At 41.2% G+C, this 24,932-nt stretch overlaps 1 protein-coding gene and 1 long non-coding RNA gene across 2 annotated transcripts; both read left to right on the top strand.

Moving 5' to 3' along the window:
• Positions 1-4,091: 4,091 nt before the first annotated feature.
• Positions 4,092-7,908, top strand: LOC139434929 (uncharacterized). Its single transcript, XR_011644220.1, has 3 exons — positions 4,092-4,175; positions 7,040-7,119; positions 7,660-7,908. It is a non-coding gene; the product is annotated as an uncharacterized lncRNA (long non-coding RNA).
• Positions 7,909-12,660: 4,752 nt separating this feature from the next.
• LOC117457556 (uncharacterized) lies at positions 12,661-15,895 on the top strand. The gene is made up of 10 exons (XM_034097704.2): positions 12,661-12,816; positions 12,903-13,401; positions 13,473-13,591; positions 13,666-13,776; positions 13,922-13,987; positions 14,079-14,167; positions 14,368-14,473; positions 14,552-14,657; positions 14,732-14,876; positions 14,968-15,895. The coding sequence occupies exons 1-10, from the start codon at positions 12,661-12,663 to the stop codon at positions 14,969-14,971; spliced, it is 1,401 nt and encodes a 466-aa protein (XP_033953595.1). The 3' UTR covers positions 14,972-15,895.
• The last annotated feature ends 9,037 nt before the right edge of the window (positions 15,896-24,932 follow it).

The following is a 24,932-nucleotide window of genomic DNA, read 5'->3' as shown; positions in this document are numbered from 1 at the left end:
CCAGCTGTTAAATAAAGCTCTTCTGACCTTAGCTGGCATGTGGGTATATATATTAATACTGCCCATATTGGGCACAAGCAATTTTCACCCATTTATTAATTATATGTTTTAAATGTGAGTGTTTCCTGTCCCCTAAACCTCCAGGGATGTACACAGTTTAATACTGGCAACTTCTTATTATGGGAAATACGAAAACGTCTTTTAAAACTACAACTCCCAGTAGAGACGTGCCATAGAGAACAAGTTGCGAAACAGAATAGCCAGCATGTGTAGTTCTGGGGACGGGGTGGGGGAGGGGGGATGCGGTGGACCCGTTCAAATCCAGTTTTGGACAGTCTGCCGTGGTTCCATCCCATTTCAAGTGCTGTTCGAGAATCGGCTTAACCCTCGGAGCACACTCTCCAATCACAGAGCTTGAGGACTATCACGGGGTTTGTCAAGAGCACATGGTGTAGTCCAAACGATAGCTGGGGATTCTGGGTAGTGTAGTGTCTTCTGCCATCCTTTACTCCTGGGAATGGACGCTCACATTACCTTTAAGGGCAGCCGACATAAACGAATGCCGTGCTTCCATGAGCGTCAAATCCCGACGCAGATGGGAATACATTGCAATCAGTTGAAAGCTATTTGCGTCCCTTTATGACGCTGAAGGAGCCTAGGAGCGTCACAATTGGACGCCACGGACACTGACCAAACGTCGCTATTGGACGCTTAGGGAGTGAGAGTGTGTTGCTCCGTTCTCCTCGCGATATCCCCGGTGCAGAACCTCCTCAGCACAGCAGGATAGGCGAAGCAGGACCAGCTCGAGGCGTAGAGGCGCTCCGGTCTCTCAGCGATATCCCCGTGGTAAAACGTCCTCGGCACCGTAGAGCACGACAGGTGAAGCAGGTGGATACAGGCCTCCGCTACAGCAGGTGTAAAGCAGGCCGCAGCCCGAACGCGAAGCCGCTCCGGTCTCTCCGTTACGCCCCCCCGGGGTAAAATCTCGCCAGGACAGCAGCATACGACAAGTGGAAGCAGGTCCCTGCCACAGCACAACTGGGCAGGTGGAAAAAGGGGGCCCAAACAACAACGTGCAGCCGCTCCGTCTCTCCGCGACTTCCCGGGAAAAACCTCCCCACAACAGCACAGGTGCACAGGTAAACCTCCTATCCACGCCGACGGAAGAGAGGCATCCCTGCCCCTCACTTTCCACGCTCCGTGAGGCGGATGAGAAAATGTGCTCCGCTCGCGAAAATGCGCTCTGATCGACGAGTGTTGAGTGACGACGAGTGACTCGAGTTAGTCTATGATGTGTACTAGTTAGTCTATGATGTGTACTAGTTAGTCTCAGACTTCCTCAAGTACATCAACAATTAAATAATTCTGTATGTATTTGATAACTGTCCGGAGGTATGCCAAACTTTCACATGGGTCCGAAAATAGACATTGCATCGTGTGAAGAGGTCACATGCCAAAAAGGTTACAGAGCGACTGTATGTCAACGTGTGTGTACATTACATAAAAGACAAAGGGATGTCAGGAAAGCGCCACAGGTACCTTCGCTGATAGAGCCAGCAGCAGGGCCCCCAGAGCCTGGATCCAGGGAGGGAGGAGCAGCCAGTGGGAGAGTAAACCCGTCTGATACCCATACAGCCACAGGGGGAGGCAGTGCAGCCCACTCACTACCCATGTGCCAAGAGGGGTCCGAAACCCTGACAGATACACAGAATAATTCACATTGACTTACTGCATCTTCAGCTGCGGACATCACTGTACACATACAAGGAATTTCCTTGTATGTGTACAGTGTACACCTATTTGGCCATGAACCTGTTTCTGAAGTCCACTGATGTACTATGACATCTTTCAGAGTCATAGTACCGCCTAAAATCACAGTTTAGTGACAATTGTATTTACTAGATACTGTATGTGTTTATTAGGGTATTCTAGGTTCTGGCCTACAGTCTATGGTTCTGGCTGATGTGTTTTTAGCCTGTGAACTAGCAGTTGTTATCACGCGCCTCAGTGAAGCGACGTCCACGAATTTAAATCTAATACAAAACTAAATTCATTCAAATTCATCCGAATGTGTCTCACCAATAATATTTGGCCAGTACAGCATAACTTGAAGTCCCATCTCCTTTCAGTTATGAGAGGTAGAGCGCTGCTTCATCCCGGAAAAAGGTGACACGCAACCTGCCTTGTAAACTGACATGCGCCACTAGTCCATAGTGGCGCATGTCAGTTTACACACACACGCGCAATAAACAGCCATTGACATATTTATGTTTTTATCACCGTATGTTTAAGAGCTTGGCAGGTCAGCTATTGTACCTTTAAATGGGATGTGCTGTCTACGCCTTCATGTTGCTCACTCCTTCTAGGACTGGGTACAGCTATGAAGGTAGATATGGTGCAAAATGCGAGAGCGTGTAAAACCTGATGTGAGCACTTGTAGAAAAAAAATCTGAGCTTGTGTGCTTACTGCTTACATTTACACTTGTATAAAATATCCACGTAACTGTGAACCAAATGTACACTTGTATACAGGGGCGGACTGGCCATCGGGACGTTCGGGACGAATCCCGGTGGGCCGGTACTGAAGTGGGCCGGTCGCACGATGTGGGCCGGCTGGTAACCGGCAGGGCTCGACATTAAATGGCCCGCTGGCCCGGAAGCATAACGTACTTTCCACTTGCCCTCTTGGGCCACTAAAAATATTGCTTTAAAAAAATGTTTCCTGTGGTATTGGTATCTTGACTAGCAATTTAGTTAAATTGTTTCGTTTATTAACGCTACAACATAGCGTTCCGTGAGTCGGTTGTCGTTGTTGGGTGAAAAGCAAACAGCTGTTTGCTGCGGAGCGCAGCGGGAGTAGGCTCCCGTGAGCGGGAGCGCGCTCCTTCACTACAGATTATCGCGCCACCTCCATTCGCCAATTGTTTTTAATATCAGCGGTAACCGGTCAAGCGCCGTGCAAAAAACAATCTTCAAATAAAAGAAAGTCACCGGAGGAGTTAAAGGAGAGTGACAGGGAGCATGAGAAGAAGAGGGAGAGAACGTTTCAGCCAGCTTGATCGATGGAGTTGGCTTCTATAGAGTGGTGCAGTGACGCGTCCTAAAACCCTTTTATAATCTATCGGTTAGATTTATGATTCGAAAATTATAAAAGTAGGGTAGACATGTGGAGATTACGGCTGAACAAAACGTGTATTTATCAAACAGGTTTGTTTTCCACAGACCTTATTTCCAGCTATTTTCCAAAACCCTGTGGAGAAATCCCGTTGTCGAGGGAACCAGCAGCTTACTTCCTGGTTTCAGGACGCGTCACTGGCTGCACTGCTCTCAATATGATGCCAATATAAACAAGGTCTTCTGTCGGCTCTGTACATCAATGCCGACCTATGCTGACAAGTGAGTGAAGAGTAGACAATATAAAGGTATTGGCGAAATGTCCCAGCAGTTTAGGATAATGAAGGTTCTAATCAAATCAATTACATGGCCATTACATGTCTAACTCCTAATGACAGGAAAGCAGAAAGCGCATTATACAAATAATAATACTCATAATAGCAGAACTTTTTTAACAATGACCACAATATCATTATTTTAATAAACCAAATATGAACAATTGAGGAAAATGAGAACTGATGATTCAAATGTTGTAGTACAAGTAGGCTAGTAATGTAGTTAGTGCATACATTACTATTGCAACAAATGTGTTAATTTTCTTCATTATTAGTCGATTTTTTTTTGTGGACGAATGCTCCGGGCCATTGGTTACAATGGGACCAGTGATAATACAAGTCTGCGGTGGGCCGGCGCTACCGAAGTGGGCCGGTCGAGAGTCCCGGGCTGATTTGTAGTCCCAGTCCGCCCCTGCTTGTATAAAATATCCACGTAACTGTGAATCAAATTTACACTTGTAAAAAATATCCACGTAACTGTGAACCAAATTTGAAGTCACAGAAGAAAAAAAAAGTGTTGTAGCTTGTAGAAAAAAAATGAACTGAGAGATGAAATGTTCACTTGCAGAAAAATACAGGTGAGGGGGGGGGGGTTGGAGCGAAGGGGCGGAGCTATCAGAACAACGAGGCTTGGGTCAGTCACAGTCACAGTCAGGTCGAACCGGATGACAGCGGGGCCTGTTCGCTAACGGCTACCAGTCCGCTGACATGGCGCATCAATCAACGGTAAATGTTGCCCATTACTTGCCCAGTATTACTTTGAATATTATTATTGTGATTGAGGATTAAATCCGCTTTGAAGACCACCGTCTTATATCGTGCAGTTTAGCGGCGAAATAACGTCAGTCAGCCAGCTAACGCTAGCTCTGTTGAGTTTATGCTAGCTAAACAAGTAGTGGTTGTAGTCGATACAGCAGTAATTCATATATTATAGCCAGGGTTGGGTTGTAACGGAATACATGTAACGGCGTTACGTAATCAGAATACAAAAATCAAGTAACTGTATTCAGCTCGCGTTACATTTGAAAAACGAGTAATCTGATTACAGTTACTTTCGTAAACCTGAAGTGAATACATTTTGGATTACTTATTGGAATTATTGGTGGAAAGATTTCCTCACAACATTTAATATTCATTACTAAAGGTACAGCGGAATCATCACAGCGCACAAAACCTATTACCACCGCAGATGGGCCAAAAAAGCGTTTGAAAAAAAATCGCGGGTCTGCTCGCTCTGAAACAATAACAACGAAACACGGAGGAACAAAAGTCTGCGTTTAAATCGCGTGTGTGTATATAGAGGTATGTGGTTAAAACACATCAGCCTGCGGTCGCTCTTTAGCCTTACTAATGATTATTTCTGAAGGTAAACACAGTGAAGGCGGTGCGAAAGGCGGTGCGAGCTCGTCTTCTCAGAGGCTGAGTTAACCCTCCCGCTGCCTCCTGGCGCTGCAGAGATGTCATGAAGTGAAGCAGGTTTTCCTTCTATAAAACAGCTGCGGGCAGCAGCGCTAGTGACTTACCGCAGAGGTAGACATTAAGGGTAAAATGCCACTGGCCCTCTGTTCATATTTGGTTTATTAAAATAATGATATTGTGGTCATTGTTAAAAAATGTCTGCTATTTTTATGAGTATTATTATTTGTATAATACGCTTTCTGCCTTCCAGTCATTAGGAGTTAGACATGTAATGGCTATATGTAATTGATTTGATTAGAACCTTCATTATCCTAAACTGCTGGGACATTTCGCCAATACCTTTATATTGTCTACTCTTCACTTACTTGTCAGCATAGGTCGGCATTGATGTACAGAGCCGACAGAAGACCTTGTTTATATTGGCATCATATTGAGAGGTGACGCGTCCTAAAACCAGGAAGTAGCTGCTGGTTCCCTCGACAAAAAGCAATGGGATTTCTCCACAGGGTTTTGTAAAATAGCTGGAAATAAGGTCTGTGGAAAACAAACCTATTTGATAAATGCACGTTTTGTTCAGCCGGATAATCTCCACATGTCTACTCTACTTTTATAATTTCCGAATCATAAATCTAATCGATAGATTATAAAAGGGTTTTAGGACGCGTGACCGCACCACTAGAAGCCAACTCCATCGATCAAGCTGAAACTTTCTCTCCCTCTTCTTCTCATGCTCCCTGTCACTCTCCTTTAACTCCTCCGGTGACTTTCTTTTATTTGAAGATTGTTTTTTGCCCGGCGCTTGGCCGGTTACCGCTGGTATTAAAAACATTTTGGCGAATGGTTAGGTGGCGCGATAGTCTAGCTCACAGGAGCCTGCTCGCGCTGCGCTCCGCAGCAAACAGCAGTTTGCTTTTCACCCAACAACAACAACCGACTCACGGAACGCTATGTTGTAGCGTTGATAAACGAAACAATTTAACTAAATTGCTAGTCAAAATACCAATACCACAGGACAATTTTTTTAGTGGCCCGAGCGCGGGCAAGTGGAAAGTACGTTATGCTGGCCTGGGGTGTCTTAATAGTGCTTCAGGGCCAGCGGGCCATTTAATGTCGAGCCCTGCCGGTTACCGGCCGGCCCACATCGTCCGACCGGCCCACTTCAATACCGGCCCATCGGGATTCGTCCCGAACGTCCCGATGGCCAGTCCGCCCCTGTCTACACCCCTGGCTGAAATGTCCTTAAAATGAAGTCCGAGTTCGACATTTTAATTCATGTCCTGCCAACACTGGCAGGACAGAAGGCGACACGCCCTTTCTAAGCCGTGTCCCTGACTCACTCCTCCCATCCCAAGCTGCATCCCCAACAAGTGTATTATGTTGTTAAATCGTTTCAGATGTGATGTTTCAGTTGTGCTCTTTATAAGCCATTAAAACAGTAAAAACACATTCAGTTTCCTTTTGCTTCTTTTTGTGTCTCCTGTTCACCAAAACATACCCATTTTAGATGGAAAAAGAAAGTAATCCAAAAGTAATCTGATTACGTTACTTTTTAAAGACACGTAACTGTAACTGTATTCGGATTACTTTCAGAGCCATGTAATCAGTAATCAGTAACTGATTACATTTACAAAGTAACCCTCCCAACCCTGATTATAGCCTACTGCTTTGGCACTAACGGTTGATAACCGTTTATGAAAATAAAACCAATTGAACTGTACTGAAATAATGACAAGTTTTATAATTGTCTTGGGCTCCTGCTGTGTTTTTAAAGCCTTTGTAAATTATCCATGCTATTTTCTATTTAGCTAACGTCGAAGTAGTGTATGTGAAATCAACCTCACAATAAGATGTGTGTATATTACAATTATTAATGTCATATTTCAAGATGATTACTTAGATATTACAATATGGTTGGTTGAGCTGGAGTTCATTATTGAGCTTACAAGTTAACGTCACAGTCATCTGAAGAACGAACCCAAACCTTGTTGTTTTTATTAATTGTATTACAAATTGATATCAAATAAACAGTAAGCATTGGTAACACAATTTCCAAAGTTACAGTAAAATAAAAAGGACCCTGACTCGGACAATACACAATCCAACATGTTCAACAGAAGAGAATCAGTTATATTGTTTATGGTACTTTACATATATATATCTGTTTGTTTAAGGTGTCCAGGTGATGCAGACAGGCTGGGCCAGAGAGTGAGAGACAGAACTGGACTCCTCACAGCAGTGAACTTTAGCACAGGTACAAATACTCTTTTTTCATACTGTACAAAGAATCAAGAAAGATATTGGTTTAAATGAATGAAGTATTGACTTGAATACACTGATATACATTCCATTAAACAATACTAAATACTAGATCACCTACACATCAGTTAAGTTGAGGGTTTTTTCCATGCAAAAAGTCACATTTAGATGTTAACAAGCAATATGACTTTGTCAGCTTTCTAATTTAATGTATTGAAGGCAAAGACATTTAACACATAGTGAGAACTGCTACTATTTATCTCTCAATATTGTCTGTAAAAAAACTTGGTAAAAGTTATTCTTTCAGTGAGACAACAGAGCAAGCTTCTACAGTTGCACTACGTTTTGATAACAGTTAAATATTATTTTGATAACATATATTTCAATGTTGATGAATTTCATACTGTTCATTCATAATCTGATTACAATTAAAAAATTATTATATCAACAGCCCCATAACATACAAACACACCTCTTTCATAAATAACACACTTGTTCTGCAATAATGTTTTATGTTTCCTGTAATTTTTGTTAGGAAAGGACATGCCCGAAAGACACGACATGTTCTCCTTCTCTGAGGGTCAAGAAGAACATCCAAGAGGATCATTAAAAGCTGATGCTATGAGATGTTAAGACCAGTACGGGACATTCACTATAAACAACTTTTATTGTAAAAACAGTCAGCTGATCGAATGCAGCTATTTCCACATCTACACTCCATCAGCTGATTATTTCTATTTGCCTCACTTTATGAGCTTCACATCACTTGTGCCTTGTACCGCAGAGTTTGCAATGTCACAAATAAATGGGTCCAATCTTCAGTCAGATGTGAATGTGTAATCTAACATGTTCAGTAAGAATAATGGATATATATACAGTCTATGGTCCCAACCTATCGTCCCCATATACAGTCGGCTAGCTGAATCCCCCTCCCCCCGCACTAATAATCAGCACTTTTGTAACAGGGCTGAAATAGAGGGGTATGAGGCATGCTACACTGGGTGATCTGTTTGGTATTTTGAGCAAAACACTTCAGAGACTTGTTTCGAATAGATATGGCCCTATAATATATTGATCAAATATAGCATAATAGGTGAGCTTTAGGTTGAAGATTGTATGGTACAACTGCTGAGGATCCAGGTTCAAATCCTGCATGGTTTGCTGCGTTTTATCCCCTCTGTCATTCTCCCTGTCACTTCAATAAAGGCAGGAAAATATTTAAAAAAAATATATACATATATGTAATTTGTATAGCACAGCCAATCAATTTCATTTCCTGATTAATGGATCCATAGCGATCAATCTAGCAGCCTTATTCTTTACCAACCTCAATTATTACTTATTCAAAATGTATTTACTCTCTACAGCTAAAAGGATGCATTTATGGTCTGAAGACTTTTGAAGGTTTGGGCCTCTTAGTTTAAATTAAAAGAAATGTTGATCCTAGCTTATGCAATATTTTAGACTATAGTGATAGATAGAGTTCAATTGGTTTTATTTTCATAAACGGTTATCAACCGTTAGTGCCAAAGCAGTAGGCTATAATATATGAATTACTGCTGTATAGACCACAACCACTACTTGTTTAGCTAGCATAAACTCAACAAAGCTATCGTTAGCTGGCTGACTGACGTCATTTCGCCGCTAAACTGCACGATATAAAACGGTGGTCTTCAAAGCGGATTTAATCCTCAATCACAGTAATAATATTCAAAGTAATACTGGGCAAGTAATAGGCAAAATGTACCGTTGATTTATGCGCCATGTCAGCGGACTGGTAGCGACACGAACCGTTAGCCCCGCAGTCTCCAGTCACCCGAGCCTCGTCCTTCTGATAGCTCCGCCCCTTCGCTCCAACCCCCCTCCCTCCCCCCACATCTACAGGTGAAAATTACTTTTGCGACACATTTATCGCAAGAAGTGTAGCAAAAGTCAAGACCGCAGATTCGTCAAGTTGTAATGACTGATTTGAAAGGTTGTAATAAATAAAGTTGCAATTGTAATGGAAAATATATTTAAAAAATATGTATTTTTCTGCAAGTGAACATTTCATCACTAAGTTCATTTTTTTTCTACAAGCTACAAAACTTTTTTTTTTCTTCTGTGATTTCAAATTTGGTTCACAGTTACGTGGATATTTTTTACAAGTGTAAATTTGGTTCACAGTTACGTGGATATGTTATACAAGTGTACAGTGTGCGAACCATACCACGGTCTCCAGGGGAGCCGGTGTTCCGGTTTAACTGGTTCCCCGATCAACTGGTTGACAGATGTGGAGGCGTGGCCTTCGACAGAGATACACATTTCGATCGCTTCTTCTGTCGTTTACATAAATCTTTTGGTATATTTGGCTGGATAGGAACACTTTGATGCACACTCAGTACCAGTGTGTGAGGTTGTAGTTACGATGGCGATATCCGGACGCGAACAGCGAGGACTACAAAAAGAAAAACGAGTTGACATGGGCATGTCTGTTCAAAACATTGCGAGCTCCAATAAATCATTTAAACCAGCTATTGTTGGCAGACTTATTACTGAATATCGTTCTTAATGTGATACCAAGTCCATCTGAGACCCGTGTACACCTTCAGACAGCCTCCAAGTGAAGCATACGTTGTTTACTCACAGTTTGAAAGCAGCGTGGAGAAGTCTTCAGCTGTGTTAAGCTGTGATCCGCTCGAATAAATCCTTAAAACCAGCTATTGTTGCCCGAATTATCACTGAATATCTTTCCTAATGTGATACCAAGTCCATCTGAGACCCGTGTACACCTTCAGACAGCCTCCCAGTGAAGCGTACATTGTTTACTCAGAGTTTGAAAGCAGCGTGGAGAAGTTTTCAGCTGTGTTAAACTGTGATCCTCTCAGGTAAACTGATTCGCTCAGGGGAAATGGGATCCGCCCAGATTAAACTGTTACATCTTCTGTGGCTATCTACCAGCGATCATGTTTAATATGAAAGACACACACATACATCCCTTATAAAAACGCCATTCTGCAGCACTCATCCAGATAAGATGTGACTGTTAACTCGTTTTGCAAAGACAGCAGCAGAAATGTCATTGCTGCATGTGCAGGGATATTTAGACTTTAAAATGCTGATGGGTCATTAATCTTGGTCTCGGCAAACAATATTAGGAATCCTCTATTCAAACTACATAATATTCAGTGTCCATCGACATGAAAATAACAAAAAAGTTCATGCTGGACTCAAACCCGAGTCCCAACAGCAAAAGTCACTCCAGCCCTGCGCGTTATGAGTGCGTCACGGATCAACACGATACTACCCAGAGAATCCAGAATAAAATAACAGTGTTCAAAACACTCATGTCAATTACATTATATGATATTGCATTTACCTGACACGTTTATCTAAAGCGACTTACAATAAGTGCATAAGACCAAGAAGATACAAACTTGAAGAAAACAGAATCATAAAGTACATCAGGTTTCATAGAGCCAAAACATTTAAAGTGCTACTCAACTGGCTTTAGATAAGCCATTCCTTTATTAGTATATAAGTGCTTTGTTAATAATTCTAACGTCAATAAATCCTTTACAAACTATTCTTGTTGTCAGTCTTACATTTGTATCATATATCGTTATTAATATGATGTCGACTCGATTTGATACTCGTTTATACTTGTATAAATGGGTATCAGGTGTACAGACTTATCATTAATTGGGGCATGGGTCCAGTCTATATCAATTTGATTAACCTTTCACAATGTTGTGAGGTAGTGAGGAGATAGAGAGATACAGAGAGATACAGAGAGAGAGAGAGAGAGAGAGATAGAGAGAGAGATAGATATAGATAGATAGATAGATATAGACAGATAAAGAGAGAGATAGTGAGAGAGAGATAGAGAGATAGATAGATAGACAGATAAAGAGAGAGATAGCGAGAGATAGTGAGATAGTGAGTGAAAGTGAGATATAGTGAGTGATTGAGCGTTGCCTGTGAGAGTGATTGTCCTGGTGAGTGGTTGTGGGTGAGTAATTGAGGTGCAACTGTGTGTATTTGAGAGAGGCTGGTATTGTACGTTTCCGTGTATTTGTCACTTTGTTTGTTTGTCTTTGTTGTATTAATTTGTTTGTGTATGAATACGTGAGGGTAAGTAGGTAGGCAGGAGTAGGCGCATAGGCGAGACAGGTGTAAGTAGGTGTTGGAGTAGGAGGAGGGACAGAGAGCGTTAGGAAATGGATCCCAGAATTGTAAAACAAATTCTGGATCTGAAAGTCCACCACCAGTATCCTGAGGGGTCAACCAAGAAAGAGCAGTATGTCATGAAGAGGAGAGCTGACACCTTCACGATAAAGGGTATGGATGCATATGGACTCTAGAAAACAATGATAATATGCTATGGTAAAACTAATACATCTAATATTATGTCATATAAACACCAGACGGAGAACTGTACTACATCTGCAGGCGCAAAAATAATCAAACCGAGCACCTTGCCAAAGTGGTCTCTACTGCTGAAGAAGCAAACGATTTGTTTGCGGAGTTTCACTGCAGCAATATTGGTGGACACTGCGGAGTGGAGAAGACTCACTGTGCCATCATTGCTCGGTACTATTGGCCTGGCATGGAGGGTGACATACGTGAGTGGGTGAGTTGGTATCTTCAAAATAATGAGGTGGAATACACATTCAGGTTCAAAAGTAGCACAGAGGAGTGTAATGTGTATTTCAAAATTGCTGATGCTGTATGCGCAAACACCCTATCAGTTTAACATATAATTTATTTGCACTAAATATTTCTCATAACTGATGTTTGTCTGTTTTAGATTGCTCAGTGTCCACAGTGCCAGGCCAAGAGAGCCAACATTAAGGAGAAGCAGGAGTACAGTCCGATAGAGGTAAAATAAACCATGGCATACTGGTATTGTCAGTGTAGAAACACGTCAACAGTGATTTACTGTAATGCTCATGTATTTATTTCCCCCCAGGTTACGGAGCCTTTGGAACTGGTTGGGATGGACTTAGTGGGTAAACTCACAGTAACAGATGGTGGCAACCAGTACATATGTGTAATGGTTGACTATTTCACCAAATGGGCAGAGGCCTACCCACTTAAGACTAAAACAGCAGAAGAGGTGACCAATTGTATCCTAGATTTCTTTTACAAATTTGGTGCACCTCAAAGACTGCTAACAGACCAGGGCTCAGAGTTTTGCAACAAGGTAGTGTTGATGCAGTATGAATCCCCAATATGTAACTGTAGTTGCTGTGCTAATCTATTGCTTGTTTGTCCCAATGATAATTTCAAGGTCAACTCTGGCCTGTGTGAGACACTGGCCATAAAAAGAAGCCTGTGCTCTGCATACCACCCACAGACCAATGGCTTTGTGGAGAAGTTAAACGGCACTATCCAGAGGTATTGGTTTTCAATACCTGATGGAATTCACGCTCTTCATAGAATTACAAACACATTTCCTAATGAATATGTTGCTTTATCATACATGAGAACCCATAAGCTCTCCTGCTTCCTCATGCCTACACTTGAATTCTGCATTTTAAGGTCATTGAACAAAATGGTGGCTGGTCACCCCAAACGTTGGGACCAGGTTCTGCAGTCCACCATGTTTGTTCTTCGGACAAAGAAGCAGCTGACCACACAATACAGCCCCTACTATTTGATGTTTGGGAGGGAGGCTAGGTATCCCTCCGAGGTGCCAAAGGAGTACCTGGTAAGATGTTCTAATGTTGTCATCCGTTTCAAACGTTTTCATTTGGATCATCTGTCTTCTAAAATTCTAACTGTGATTTGTTGCAGGTCAAAGAAGACAAAGTCAGCAGGCTGGTCGCAACGGAGGAGATCCACGAAGGCCTGAACAAACAGAAGGCTGTATTCACAGAGGTGAAAAAAAAAATGAAACGAAGCCAGGACAACGTCCGCAAAAGAAAAGTGAAAAAGGGCCAGGAGGACAACTTCCAAGTAGGGGACCAGGTGTTGCGGAGGAACGTGAGACAGGAGCAAATAAAAGGGGGAAAGCTGGACGATGACTGGTTGGGACCCTACACAATCCTGGAATTGGAGGGGAAAAAGGCAGTACTCGCTAAGGGTACCACAAAGCTCCAGACAAACATTGATCATTTAACACATTATATCCAGCCAGAGGAGAGGATCCCTGCCAAACTACAAAAGTTGTCCGATCTCTCTCCTCTGGCTGGTCCACAGCACACACAGACACCCACCACACAAACACCCACCACACAAACACCCACCACACAGCAAGGCGAGGCCCAAATGGCACCAAAGGATCCTGAACTTTGTAAGTAAACAGACAGAAAGTACACTCCAAATGATGCATTTCACAAATAACTTCCATTGCTATATTTCCAGTAATCCGACAAATATGGACAGGGAGGAGAAAGCAGACGCTCTGGTGCAAGTTTGGGCCATACAAAGTATATTCAGAGAACCTAATGGACTTGGCCCCAGGGAAGTGGTTGGAGGGAGAGGTAAGTTACAAAACAAAAGAATATTGGACTGATATTTATTTAGATTGTATCACAAGTTATTTTTGTACTCTTAGATCGTCAATTCATACATAACCATGGTAGGAAGGAAAGCTGGCGCTCTTACCTTGGACTCCTACCTTATGACGTCGCTCTGGGAGGGAACCCACAAAGGTTCTTTGAGAAGTGTGAGTAGGACTATATATTAGGATTTCTTTTTTTGTACATAAGTAGGCCTATGTGTTTTGTGTATATGTATGTTTGTATGTCCATACACACAAATACATACTTATGTTAGTGTATTAGTTGTCGTAATTATTATCATTTTTTTAGTTGGACCTTTTAAAATACGATGTGGCTGTTGGAGCGGTCTGCAGCCATGGACACTGGACGTTGATTGTAAGTAATCCTCAACATAAACAGATCTAGACGGAACCATGACTCTATCTGATGTAGGGGTTGGTTATAATTAGTATTTGCATTTCCATAGATCATGTACCTAAAGGAGAGGCGGTCCCTGTTCGTCGACCCATTTGGGGCCACAGACGCACAGATACAAAAATGCAAAGACGTAACAAGGTGAATGAAATGTCAGCTTGGATGTGTGCAATAGACAAATACATGTATTCATACACCATGGATCATCTTTTGGGAGCAACAAAAAGGTCATTCAAGCATTTTTGTCCTTTAACAGGATTCAACTGATCTTGAATTAAATGGTTTTACCTTGGCATATGTTAAAATTGGCAAACTGTAATAAATGTGTGTTTTGTGTGTAGAGCATTGGTCCGCAAAAAGTGTCCAAAAATAGGGAGATGGGCATGCGCAACCGTTGCTCACCCTAAGCAACAGGACTCATCGGCATGCGGGGTGTTTGTGTGCAAGGTAAACATTTGATTATATCTGGAGCTATTTGTCATTATTAAAAAGTCCTCAAAATGATACTTATCAGACACTTTTTAGCTTGCAGAGCAGATATTGTCTGGCCAAAATATCGACTACGCTGTTGACCAGAAGGGTGTGGCCATGTTGCGGCTGGACATGTCAATGTCGCTGGTGACAAATTCAGGTATACAGAACTCTACCAGGTAAACTTGAATGTGTCTATATTGCCATTAAACTACATTATCTTCTTTTTTGCAGATGACCTATCCCAGCTCTGTAGGGCTTGTGGGGAGCTCAGCTCGGGGGCTGAAGGGGACATCGATACGTGGGTATGTAGAGAAATTCATGTCCTTCTGCTGGAAGACTGGGATGCACCTTGGATAGGTTACCTCAACATCACTGGGTGAACACTCACTATCACACAGCTATTGCAAATGTATAGTTGAATTCACCTAACTTGCATGTCTTTTCACTTTCGGTGGGCACTGGAGCAGCTGAAGGAACATACCAACACAGACTCCAAACAGAAAGGACCACAGCTAAGATTGTAACCCTATATATGACACCCATTGCCATACTATGTAAATAAATAATGTCTAAGGAAATTAAAACGGCTTAATTTTACATCCTAATCAGGATGAGTGATGTGAACCTGACAAAATGTTTGACAGTATTCTAAAGTATTTCTCTTTTTCCCTGTCAGATTGAGTGCACCACCTGCAATATGTGGTACCACATAGGGTGCGTGGGACTGTCCTCCCCCACAGAGGATGAGTATTTCTGCCCATCCTGCAAGTCTTGATGGCAGAACACTTCCTGCACCAGCCCAGAGTATACCTGCCTCAGGAGCTGCTGATCCGTACTCTCTACTCTGTCTACCCATAAGCCCCCCCCTCTCAATCAACTTCCTCTTGACTGCCTTTTCGGTTTATTTTATTTTACTATATTCATTTGTTTGCCTATCCTTGTTTGTCTACCCTCCCTCATACTGTAAATCGTATTTGAGTTGGAGAAACCCGCTATACAAATATAATGTATTATTATTACTCTGCAATAATCCAGTCTGTTCTCAGTACATCCATCACTGTGTGGTTTGGATCCCAACAGGACAGAAGGCCATGTTCCTTGTAATTGTATACATACTTGCCAAATAAAGCTGATACTATCAGTCAATAATGTTTCTTTTTAAAAGTTTAAAAGTGAAGAGGCACAACGTGACTACGTAAATGCACCAATGCACTCTCCTAAAAAAGTGGGAAACAGGAATATACACTAAAAAGTGCTATCCCTGTAGACTAGGGTAACCATAGAGACCACGTGTAAAGAACAGGTCAGTCGGCACCACGTTTAAATAATTAATGAAGTTAATAATTGTAATCCTGATCTTGATTTTTCATTAAATTTTAATATTTTTCAAATTCATTAATTATTGATTGCTATCATTGTTGTTGTCTTTCCTTCTGTCACACTAATGAGTAAGTCTACTATAGGCTACAGAAGCAAAGCTTGCATTGCACATTAGAACATGAATTTGGCCACTGTTATTATAGTTGCAATATGTAAGATTAGCCCTTAGCACACAATAGGGGACATGATGCCTATGCTGTTAAGTATTTTTATTTTGGTGAGTCTTTCGCAAGACAGAAAAGACAGCCAGTATTGCTAGAATATAAACCTTTTTGTAAATTGCATTCTGTTTCTAGCGCAACAGCTTTGGTCCAGGTTTACATCCGATCAGCTACTGCATTAGCAGACAGAGCAAAAGGAAATGGAGGCCTATTTAGAAAGTTAGCGTTTAAAAAATGTCTATATTGTGAGCATAATGTCATATTATATTATATTGTACAGCATAATGTTGCATGGCAAATATCACGAAACACATGGCCTGATTTGCATATTGGAACTTAATGTGTGCACTAGAACACACTTATATGTAAAACTAACACTTATCACAACATAATGTGGGCTCGCAGGCTGATAAACTAGAATATCTGATCACGGTGGGTCTTAATGAGGCTTGATACAGACCTCAGTCAGTATACTATATTATAATATGTATATTATATGGCTTAAAGTGTACATACATTTGCTCACATTATAAATGATGGTCGGGTTGCATTTTTCTGGAACTTTTTAACAAGTGTGATCTAAAAGGTTCAATACTTCGTGTTGATCCGTGGCGCACTCATAACGCGCAGGGCTGGAGTGACTTTTGCTGTTGGGACTCGGGTTTGAGTCCAGCATGAACTTTTTTGTTATTTTCATGTCGATGGACACTGAATATTATGTAGTTTGAATAGAGGATTCCTAATATTGTTTGCCGAGACCAAGATTAATGACCCATCAGCATTTTAAAGTCTAAATATCCCTGCACATGCAGCAATGACATTTCTGCTGCTGTCTTTGCAAAACGAGTTAACAGTCACATCTTATCTGGATGAGTGCTGCAGAATGGCGTTTTTATAAGGGATGTATGTGTGTGTCTTTCATATTAAACATGATCGCTGGTAGATAGCCACAGAAGATGTAATATATATATCGGATATCGCCATCGTAACTACAACCTCACACACTGGTACTGAATGTGCATCAATGTGTTCCTATCCAGCCAAATATACCAAAAGATTTATGTAAACGACAGAAGAAGCGATCGAAATGTGTATCTCTGTCGAAGGCCACGCCTCCACATCTGTCAACCAGTTGATCGGGGAACCAGTTAAACCGGAACACCGGGATTTTTGTTGTTGCGGGGGGGGGGGGGGGGGGGGGGGCAACAGCACAGACATAGGCCTATTATAAAGAGAAAACCTGTTGCACACGGGGTGGTGCCACAGGTCTACATTTACATGAAACGTCCCGATGGATCATGTTCATGTCAACAGATTTCCCGAGCATGTATGGGCTACGCAAACTTCAATCAACTTGATAATAAATAATCCACGGACCACCAATGTAACGTTTGACTGTTTAATGAAATCAACTTAAAATGACTCAAAAACAGGCTACATTGTTTCACATGGGCTATAGCTAGTGCTGCGTACCGGTACGCCGAACCGGTACTGGACTTGTAAAAAGTTTCGGTTCAAGTCCGGTTAAAACCGGAACGTCAGGAACCGGTACTTGGACTCGCAAAAAAACTAGCACTTACGTATATTCTGGTGTCTGTGGTTATTTAAACATTCCCTGATAAACGTGATTCAGTGTGAATAAATGAGTGCTAATCCCAGTGTGCTCAGTGTACAACATCACATGTCATTTCACCTTCGATTCACGGTTTGAAGACGTAGCATTTCCCCACATGCTAATGATAACCGGAAGTGAAGAATTTTCAGAATAAAAGTATTAAGTAAATAGTGTGAACTTCCGGATTTTCAGAATAAAACTGATTTAAATTAAATAGTGTATTTAATTCAAAATTACGCCATATCAACATTGATTTTAATTTCTAACAGTATGTATGTACATCACTATGTATGTAGTATGTACTGTATAATGTAAACATTATTATTATATTGAACTTTGTAGTAGTTCACTGTAGTTGCTGTCATAAGTCATTTGTAGACTAAGTGGAAAAAAGTGTTTTTTTTACATTTGTACTTTTTAGAGAAATGTAGACACAAGTTGGAAGGGAGCACAATAAACCTGACGAGTTTGAATGTCAGTTGTTTATGAGTTAATTTCAATTGATAATTAGCTCACAATAAGTTCACTTTAGTTACTCGCACAACTTGACACAAGCCATGGGTTCAGGTCCGGACTTATAAGTCCGGACCTGAACCTGAACCTCTGGACTTGAGTCCGGACCTGAACCTGAATGTGAGTCCAGGTACGCAGCACTAGCTATAGCCTATTATGGCTGTAGCCTACACAGAGCCGAACACACGCGATAAGAGCAGCCAGCGGCACCAACCATGAACAATATTAATATTAATAATACAGCTATAGCACAACACAACCCTCTCACTGCCTGGAGAGACGCGACGCCACACACACTACACAACGGCTCGTCTTCTTGTGTCTCTTCAGCCCCCAAGTTAACGTTAGCTGTCAAGTTAGCACTAGCACTGACCTTAGCTCCCTCCTCTCTCGGTTCTGTTGTAGCAGCAGTCACAACGTACGATATGCTCCCACCAGCTACATTCGGTTGGTCTTCTTGATCAGGTTGTTTGGCCGTCTTTTTAAAGAAATTGCTATGTTGTTTTTTTCTTGTCGACATGTCAGCAGCAGCAACAATGCCTGGTAAACATGCAGTGCTAACTAAAGGAGCTTGTGACTGAGTGGGTAGTGGGTGGAGCTGCGGGCAGCGTGCACGGTGCAAGCAGGCGACACTTTTTTCATGAATCATAAACTCTAAATATAATTTTATTTCACTTATTTTACACCTTTGAAAAAAAAAACATGCCCAAAATGGAATTTATTTGGTCATCATATCAGTATTTTAGAGAGCTCCCCCCAAATTTCACAAACCATGTTCCCAGGGGAGCTCATGTCACCACTAGGGGAGCTATAGCTCCCCCTGCTCCCCTCCAGTTCGCACCCTGCAAGTGTGCATTTGGTTCACAGTTACGTGGATATTTTATACAAGTGTAAATGTATGCACACAAGCTCAGATTTTTTTTCTGCAAGTGCTCACATCAGGTTTTCACGCTCTCGCATTTTGCACCATATCTACCTTCATATACAGCAGTCAAGCTAGTCTTCACTTCAAAACAGACAGTCAAACTTGCCCCCACGTTGGTTTGAAGCTCGTGTTTTTAGGAGCCATTACGGTAAGAGCAGAGCTATTTAATAGAAGAGTTACGACACCGGAAGTCCAAAAACGGTTATCGTCACGTGGTTCATGTAGACGAGGGATCGTTCCCCGGAAGTTCATGGCGGGCAATGTGAATGCATTGATAACAGGAGATAGAACTACGATTTTTGGTAATTATTAGTGAATAAAGGTTTTGATTCGCAATATTTATACAACAAATCGATATGTGTATGTATTTACATCAATATGCTTTCAAAAATAAAATCGAATTTGCTAATATTAAGTGATAATATTAGGATTAGTGTGAACAACTAGTTTACATGTTAATAACAGTGCCTTGGTTAAAGAGCCTGTTGCTGTTTATTTATAGCTTTGAATTCTTTCAAATCAATATTATCTTCTTAAACTTGTATGGTAGTCAGGAGGATCACTTTCTAATGTTTATGGATACATTTAGAGGGAGGGGATCTAAAGTAATGCTTTAAAATTCAGATTGGATTCATTTCTACCATTTTATTAAATTCATAGTAGTTTCAGTAATCCCCTGGTAATTGAGGACACAAGTTATCTAAATGACTAATGTCGTCTTTATGGCTTTCAGAAAGGACAGGAGACCGACAGGATATGATGATGATGATGATGATGATGATGATGATGATGATGATGATGATGATGATGTTAAATGTGTTGCTTTAGGAACATCCATTGCAAATACATGGAATTCAATAAACATAGAAGAGCATATCATGCAGTTTGTCGGTGCCTTTTCCTCCGTGTTGTCCTGGTTTGCTGTGCTGCCTCCTAGTCACCACCATGGTTTGCTGTGCTGCCTCCTAGTCGCCACCATGGTTTGATGTGCTGCCTGGGGATGCTCAAATCGCTCAGAGAAAGGAGTACGAATGTACGGCTTCCCCACTGTCACAGAGCGGAGGAAAAAATGGCTGGCTCAAGTCAGCAGGAGCAATTTCACGACCAACAGCAACAAAATATGTGATTTATATACAAACACTGCATTTGCACTTTTTCACAAAACGAAAATCACACCATTGGGAAAACTTAATGTTTTGTTTAATACAAAAAAACAGGGAAAGGCTTGAAAAACACAGAGTTGAGACTCAGGGTGCAGGGTGAGGGTCTCAGTGCAGGTATTCAGGCTCCATTGAACCCCCCTCTGGTTCTTGTGCTGAGAGAGGGAGCAACAGACAGGAGAAAGGGTTATACACACACAGCACACCTATTGCCTTGGGGAGATAACGTGTTTACTTATATAAAACAGTAGTATTAAACGTACCTTGTGTTTTCACTCTCACTTAAGTGCCTCTCCCTTTGCCACCAATCCAGAATCAGCTGGGCTGCAACATTATACAGACAGGTAATAATCAACAGAATCACAAGGACACAATATGGCTCTGCTAAAAACACTCACTCTTACACGCACCAAAGTTATATATTTATCTAATATTTAACTCCCTCCACCCCCGCATACAATCCCGTTTAGAAGCCCCTCTTCTCTAATTCAACATGTTTGACGAAATGACACAGAGAGAACGGAATTTACAATTAAAAGGCTGTTCAACGTGTGTTGCTAACTTGCTTCGGTATGCTACCTTAATCTGTTATCTGTAAACGTTCCCTAAATCTACTAATTTAGGGATAATCCACTGACATCCTTTAATACACATGTTCATTTGAATCAGATGTACTGATAATATCCGCAATATACATCTTTAAACTTCTTCTTACCTTTAAAAGTCCGTCACGAACGGTGTATTATGCTGCAACTCCACAGCTCTGATAGCCTTGGCGCTAACTTCCGGGGAACGATTGAGAGGCTCCACGATCCGCCATTGCTGTAAAAAAGTGGTCCATCGGAGTGAACGGAGATGTCGTAACTCTTCTATTAAATGGCTCTGGGTTGGGATATGGGCGGAACATTGCCAGGAGGTCAATGTAAAGCCAGCCCACATTTTAGTAATGACGTCAAGTTCTCAGCAAATCTGGATCAGCTCCGTTACCCCCGTTTTTAGAGATAAGGAGTCAAAGAGAGAGGGTTGTATTTTCTGACACTTTGTGAGTCTCCTTACACACCTGGGACACATATTTATGTATAAAAGACATCAAAAAGTGCATTTTGCATAATAGGTGACCTTTAAATATTTATGACATGTGTTTGGCCATGTTTTATTTCACCGGGATGTGATTGATTTGTAGTTTAATGTGTGAAGACAAGAACAAAATGCATTTGGCTTTTGTGATCAATGATATACGTTTTAATGTTTTTGCAGCTAACAGTTAAGCAGTAACAAGACAACAGTGAAACATTTGGTGTCCATCATCTGGACTGGTAGAGAGAAACAGGCTTGTTGGAGATATCACAGCTTTATTGAACATATTTAACTTTGTCCATATTTCCCAGCAAGCTCACGCCCTCTCACCCTTTCAGGTGTCAGCAGATCATAATGACTCATAGGTATTGTCAATCTTACATTCTAACAGACAGCTGAGTTATTGACACTTCAACACTGTTTAAAATAACATTCCGTGTCCATTTTCTTCATTTTTCTTGGCCAGACGGAAAGTATAACAACATTGTGAGAGTTCAGCCTGAATTTGGACAGAAAATGCTTTGTGTAAAAATCACTTTTATGGTATAGGTACAGGAAAAAGAAAACACAAAAAATGTCTTGCAAATAGCTCCAAATAAGTAGCCCTAATAGACCAGAATGCAATTCAAAAGGTCGGCATGTGACCTTTGATGAAATGTAGTCAGTGTAGGTATACAGAAGAACAAAATGAACCCTGGGATGAAAATAAATGTAGTATTTCGGGATGTTTTCCAATATATGTTGTCATTAATTACTAGAATATATGTATTGACCATTTGTCACTGGAATAATACATTTTTTGCCGAATATAAATCTGTGTTACGAACTGCTTGGAAATACCGACTGCAGGTAACATTCATCGCCACCTCTGCCCTGGAAAAAGGTTCTCGGCCCCCCAGAGGGTTAAGGGTGCTTGTTGAAGCCGAAGCATCGAGACTGTAGCTGAGCGTCCTTTAAGGGGGGGGCTAAGGCTGGACCTCCTCAGCTAGAGCCCTCACATCACTGCTAGAGAGGGAGACGTCCGACAGCACTGAAGCAACAGCAAGGCAAAGCTTCTTTTCTTCATTCATTTCAAACAAAAACACTGGGGTTCCTATCGAAGGCATCACATTTTCAGCAATGTTGCAGCGCAAATTCATTTTAAAGCGTTTTCATTTAAACGTTTCACACTTTCCATTGGAGGCAAAATCTCATCAGTTCGCCACAGAGCTATGCTTGTCCCACAACTATAAATATTCACTCCGCACATCTTTAAAGGGTCAGTTCACCTCAATGAGAATATTCCTCCCTTACCTTTAACGGTATGCAGGCATGCAGAAAGTGATTCCGATCTTTAAAATGTCTGCCTCCAACCCGACAGAATCATGACATAAACAGTAACTTTTCCTTCAATGTGTCCCTACTATTTGAGTTGTCATAGGGTCTATTTCTTTTGTTTCCAGTCAAATTAGGAATGACTTGAATGAGCGGCAGTGCTACACTTGCAAATTGATTACTATCATAGGGAGACGACAAAAATAAAAATATGTTCAACCTGGTAAATGACTGTACCTTTTCATACCTAAAATAAAACTACGATTCAATTACTCATAACTTCTGGGGTTGCAAAGTTGACACCGTGCTTTGAGGCACAATATCGGTCCATGTTGGTATTTTGGCAAATAATAGCTAAATACAGATTTATATTTATTGACCAATAAATCACAACATTGTCAGAGAAATGCTACGTTTCTAGGGCTGCTCAATTAATCGTATTTTAATCGCGATTGCGGCGATTACGAAAACAACGTAATCGAAATAAAACGATTTTTTTTTTTTTTTTATTATTACTTTGTTTTAATAATTTTATTTTTGTTTGGTTTTTCAGTTGAATTATACTTAAAGTTCAGGGTAATCAACTGTTAAAAACATACTGTTCACATTTTTTCTCTCCAATAAATGGATGTTTTCAAAGTCAATGAATAATCGCATTTAATAATCGCAATTACAATTATTGACCCAAATAATCGAGATTATGATTTTTGCCATAATCGAGCAGCCCTATACGTTTCAGACCATTCGGGCACACATTTGACATCCAAAAGCTGGGTTTTTTTACACTGTCAAGTTCACATTCGGTCCGAATATCCTTACATTTTGTTTTTTTATGTGTTTATGTTAACACAATACATATTTAAGGATGTATAGATTCAATATTGGTACCAGCTTTAAAATAAAATGTGTTTTGTCTATGGTCAAAAGCAAATACTGTTGGGAACCCCTGCGATAGATGCAAGTGAACATTTTAAAGTCATTTGAGTGACCTGATTCTTTAGTGCTGTATCAGGGATCAAACAGCAAGACAAATGTTCAAAATGACTGACCACAGTTGTAAGATAGAAAAAAGAGGTTTTAGTTGTGTTTAGGGTCATTATTTCCAATCGGTTCATTCTTATTGAAAACCAGCCCCCTATAGCAAGCTCTGAAGTAACAACTGATGAGAATTTGGACAAACAGTCAGTATGGTGAGAGCTGATGGAAAACACAGTCCAGTCAAAATAAATCTAGAATTTGCATGAATTGGGTATAAGCCAGGAAGGAGTGGAGAGGAGGCCAGATGCACAGGCCCGCAACACACACTTACACACAATATTGGTCCCCATGGTTAGTGCCCTTAAGGGTATAGTAGTTTATTTAGCACTTAGATGGATGGGTCCGTCTACAGACAGATAACTGCAAGCTTGTGTAAGGCTGGTAATCATCAGTGGAGCACTTTAGGGCAGCCAGTGTGCGTGCTCGTGCTCGTGCTCGTACACACACACACACACACACACACACACACACACACACACACACACACACACACACACACACACACACACACACACACACACACACACACACACACACACACACCACACACACACACACACACACACACACACACACACACACACACCACACACACACACACACACACACACACACACACACACACACACACACACACACACACACACACACACACACACACACACACACACACACACACACACACACTCCTCTTTTCACTCCTGTCCCTTGTTTTAACCTACAGTAGTAGTGTTGAGCTGTTTCTTTGAAAAGCATACACAAAGGGCTACATAAACATACCATTTTGTATATCAATTGTTGGCAATTTAATTATTTCAGTACTAAGCTGGAAAAAAAAAGATAAAATATATTGAAACAAGAACTGTGAAGCGTCTTTTATGTGTAACAATATACCAACAGGTTGAGCACATTCCACTGTTTGTAATCTCTCTCCAACAAGCAGTCCACAACACGAGTTCCTTTTTTGCAAAGGAAGTGTACAATCGGCTGTATTATTTTACTGTACAAGTGTCAAAAATATCTGACATTTTCCATCGCTGATCCACCAAATGATGATGAAGATGGATGTGTGTTAAAAATGGTTTTCCACAGATGGGTGAGGGGGCAGATACTGTGGTGTAAATAGCCCTGGAGAACATGGTTGTTGGATCTGTGATGATGAGTCTCATGGCATTCAGAGCTACACTGGTTCAAATACAAAAAGCAAAATTGAAACGAAAAAGGCGAGCGAGACGAGAGAAGAGATCAC

The sequence above is a fragment of the Pseudochaenichthys georgianus genome, chromosome 13, assembly GCF_902827115.2.
Source record: "Pseudochaenichthys georgianus chromosome 13, fPseGeo1.2, whole genome shotgun sequence".
Classification (NCBI taxonomy): domain Eukaryota; kingdom Metazoa; phylum Chordata; class Actinopteri; order Perciformes; family Channichthyidae; genus Pseudochaenichthys; species Pseudochaenichthys georgianus.
The sequence above is the reverse complement of the archived record's forward strand: the minus strand, read 5'-3'. Positions and strand labels throughout refer to the sequence as shown.

What these genes read in the sequence shown, in the direction of transcription:
- LOC117457556 (XM_034097704.2), top strand. Translation starts at nt 12,661, where the DNA reads ATGGTGGCTGGTCACCCCAAACGTTGGGACCAGGTTCTGCAGTCCACC. An exon ending in ACCAAAGGATCCTGAACTTT is followed by an intron (nt 13,402 to 13,472) that starts GTAAGTAAACAG and finishes CTATATTTCCAG; the next exon opens with TAATCCGACAAATATGGACA. An exon ending in GGAAGTGGTTGGAGGGAGAG is followed by an intron (nt 13,592 to 13,665) that starts GTAAGTTACAAA and finishes TTGTACTCTTAG; the next exon opens with ATCGTCAATTCATACATAAC.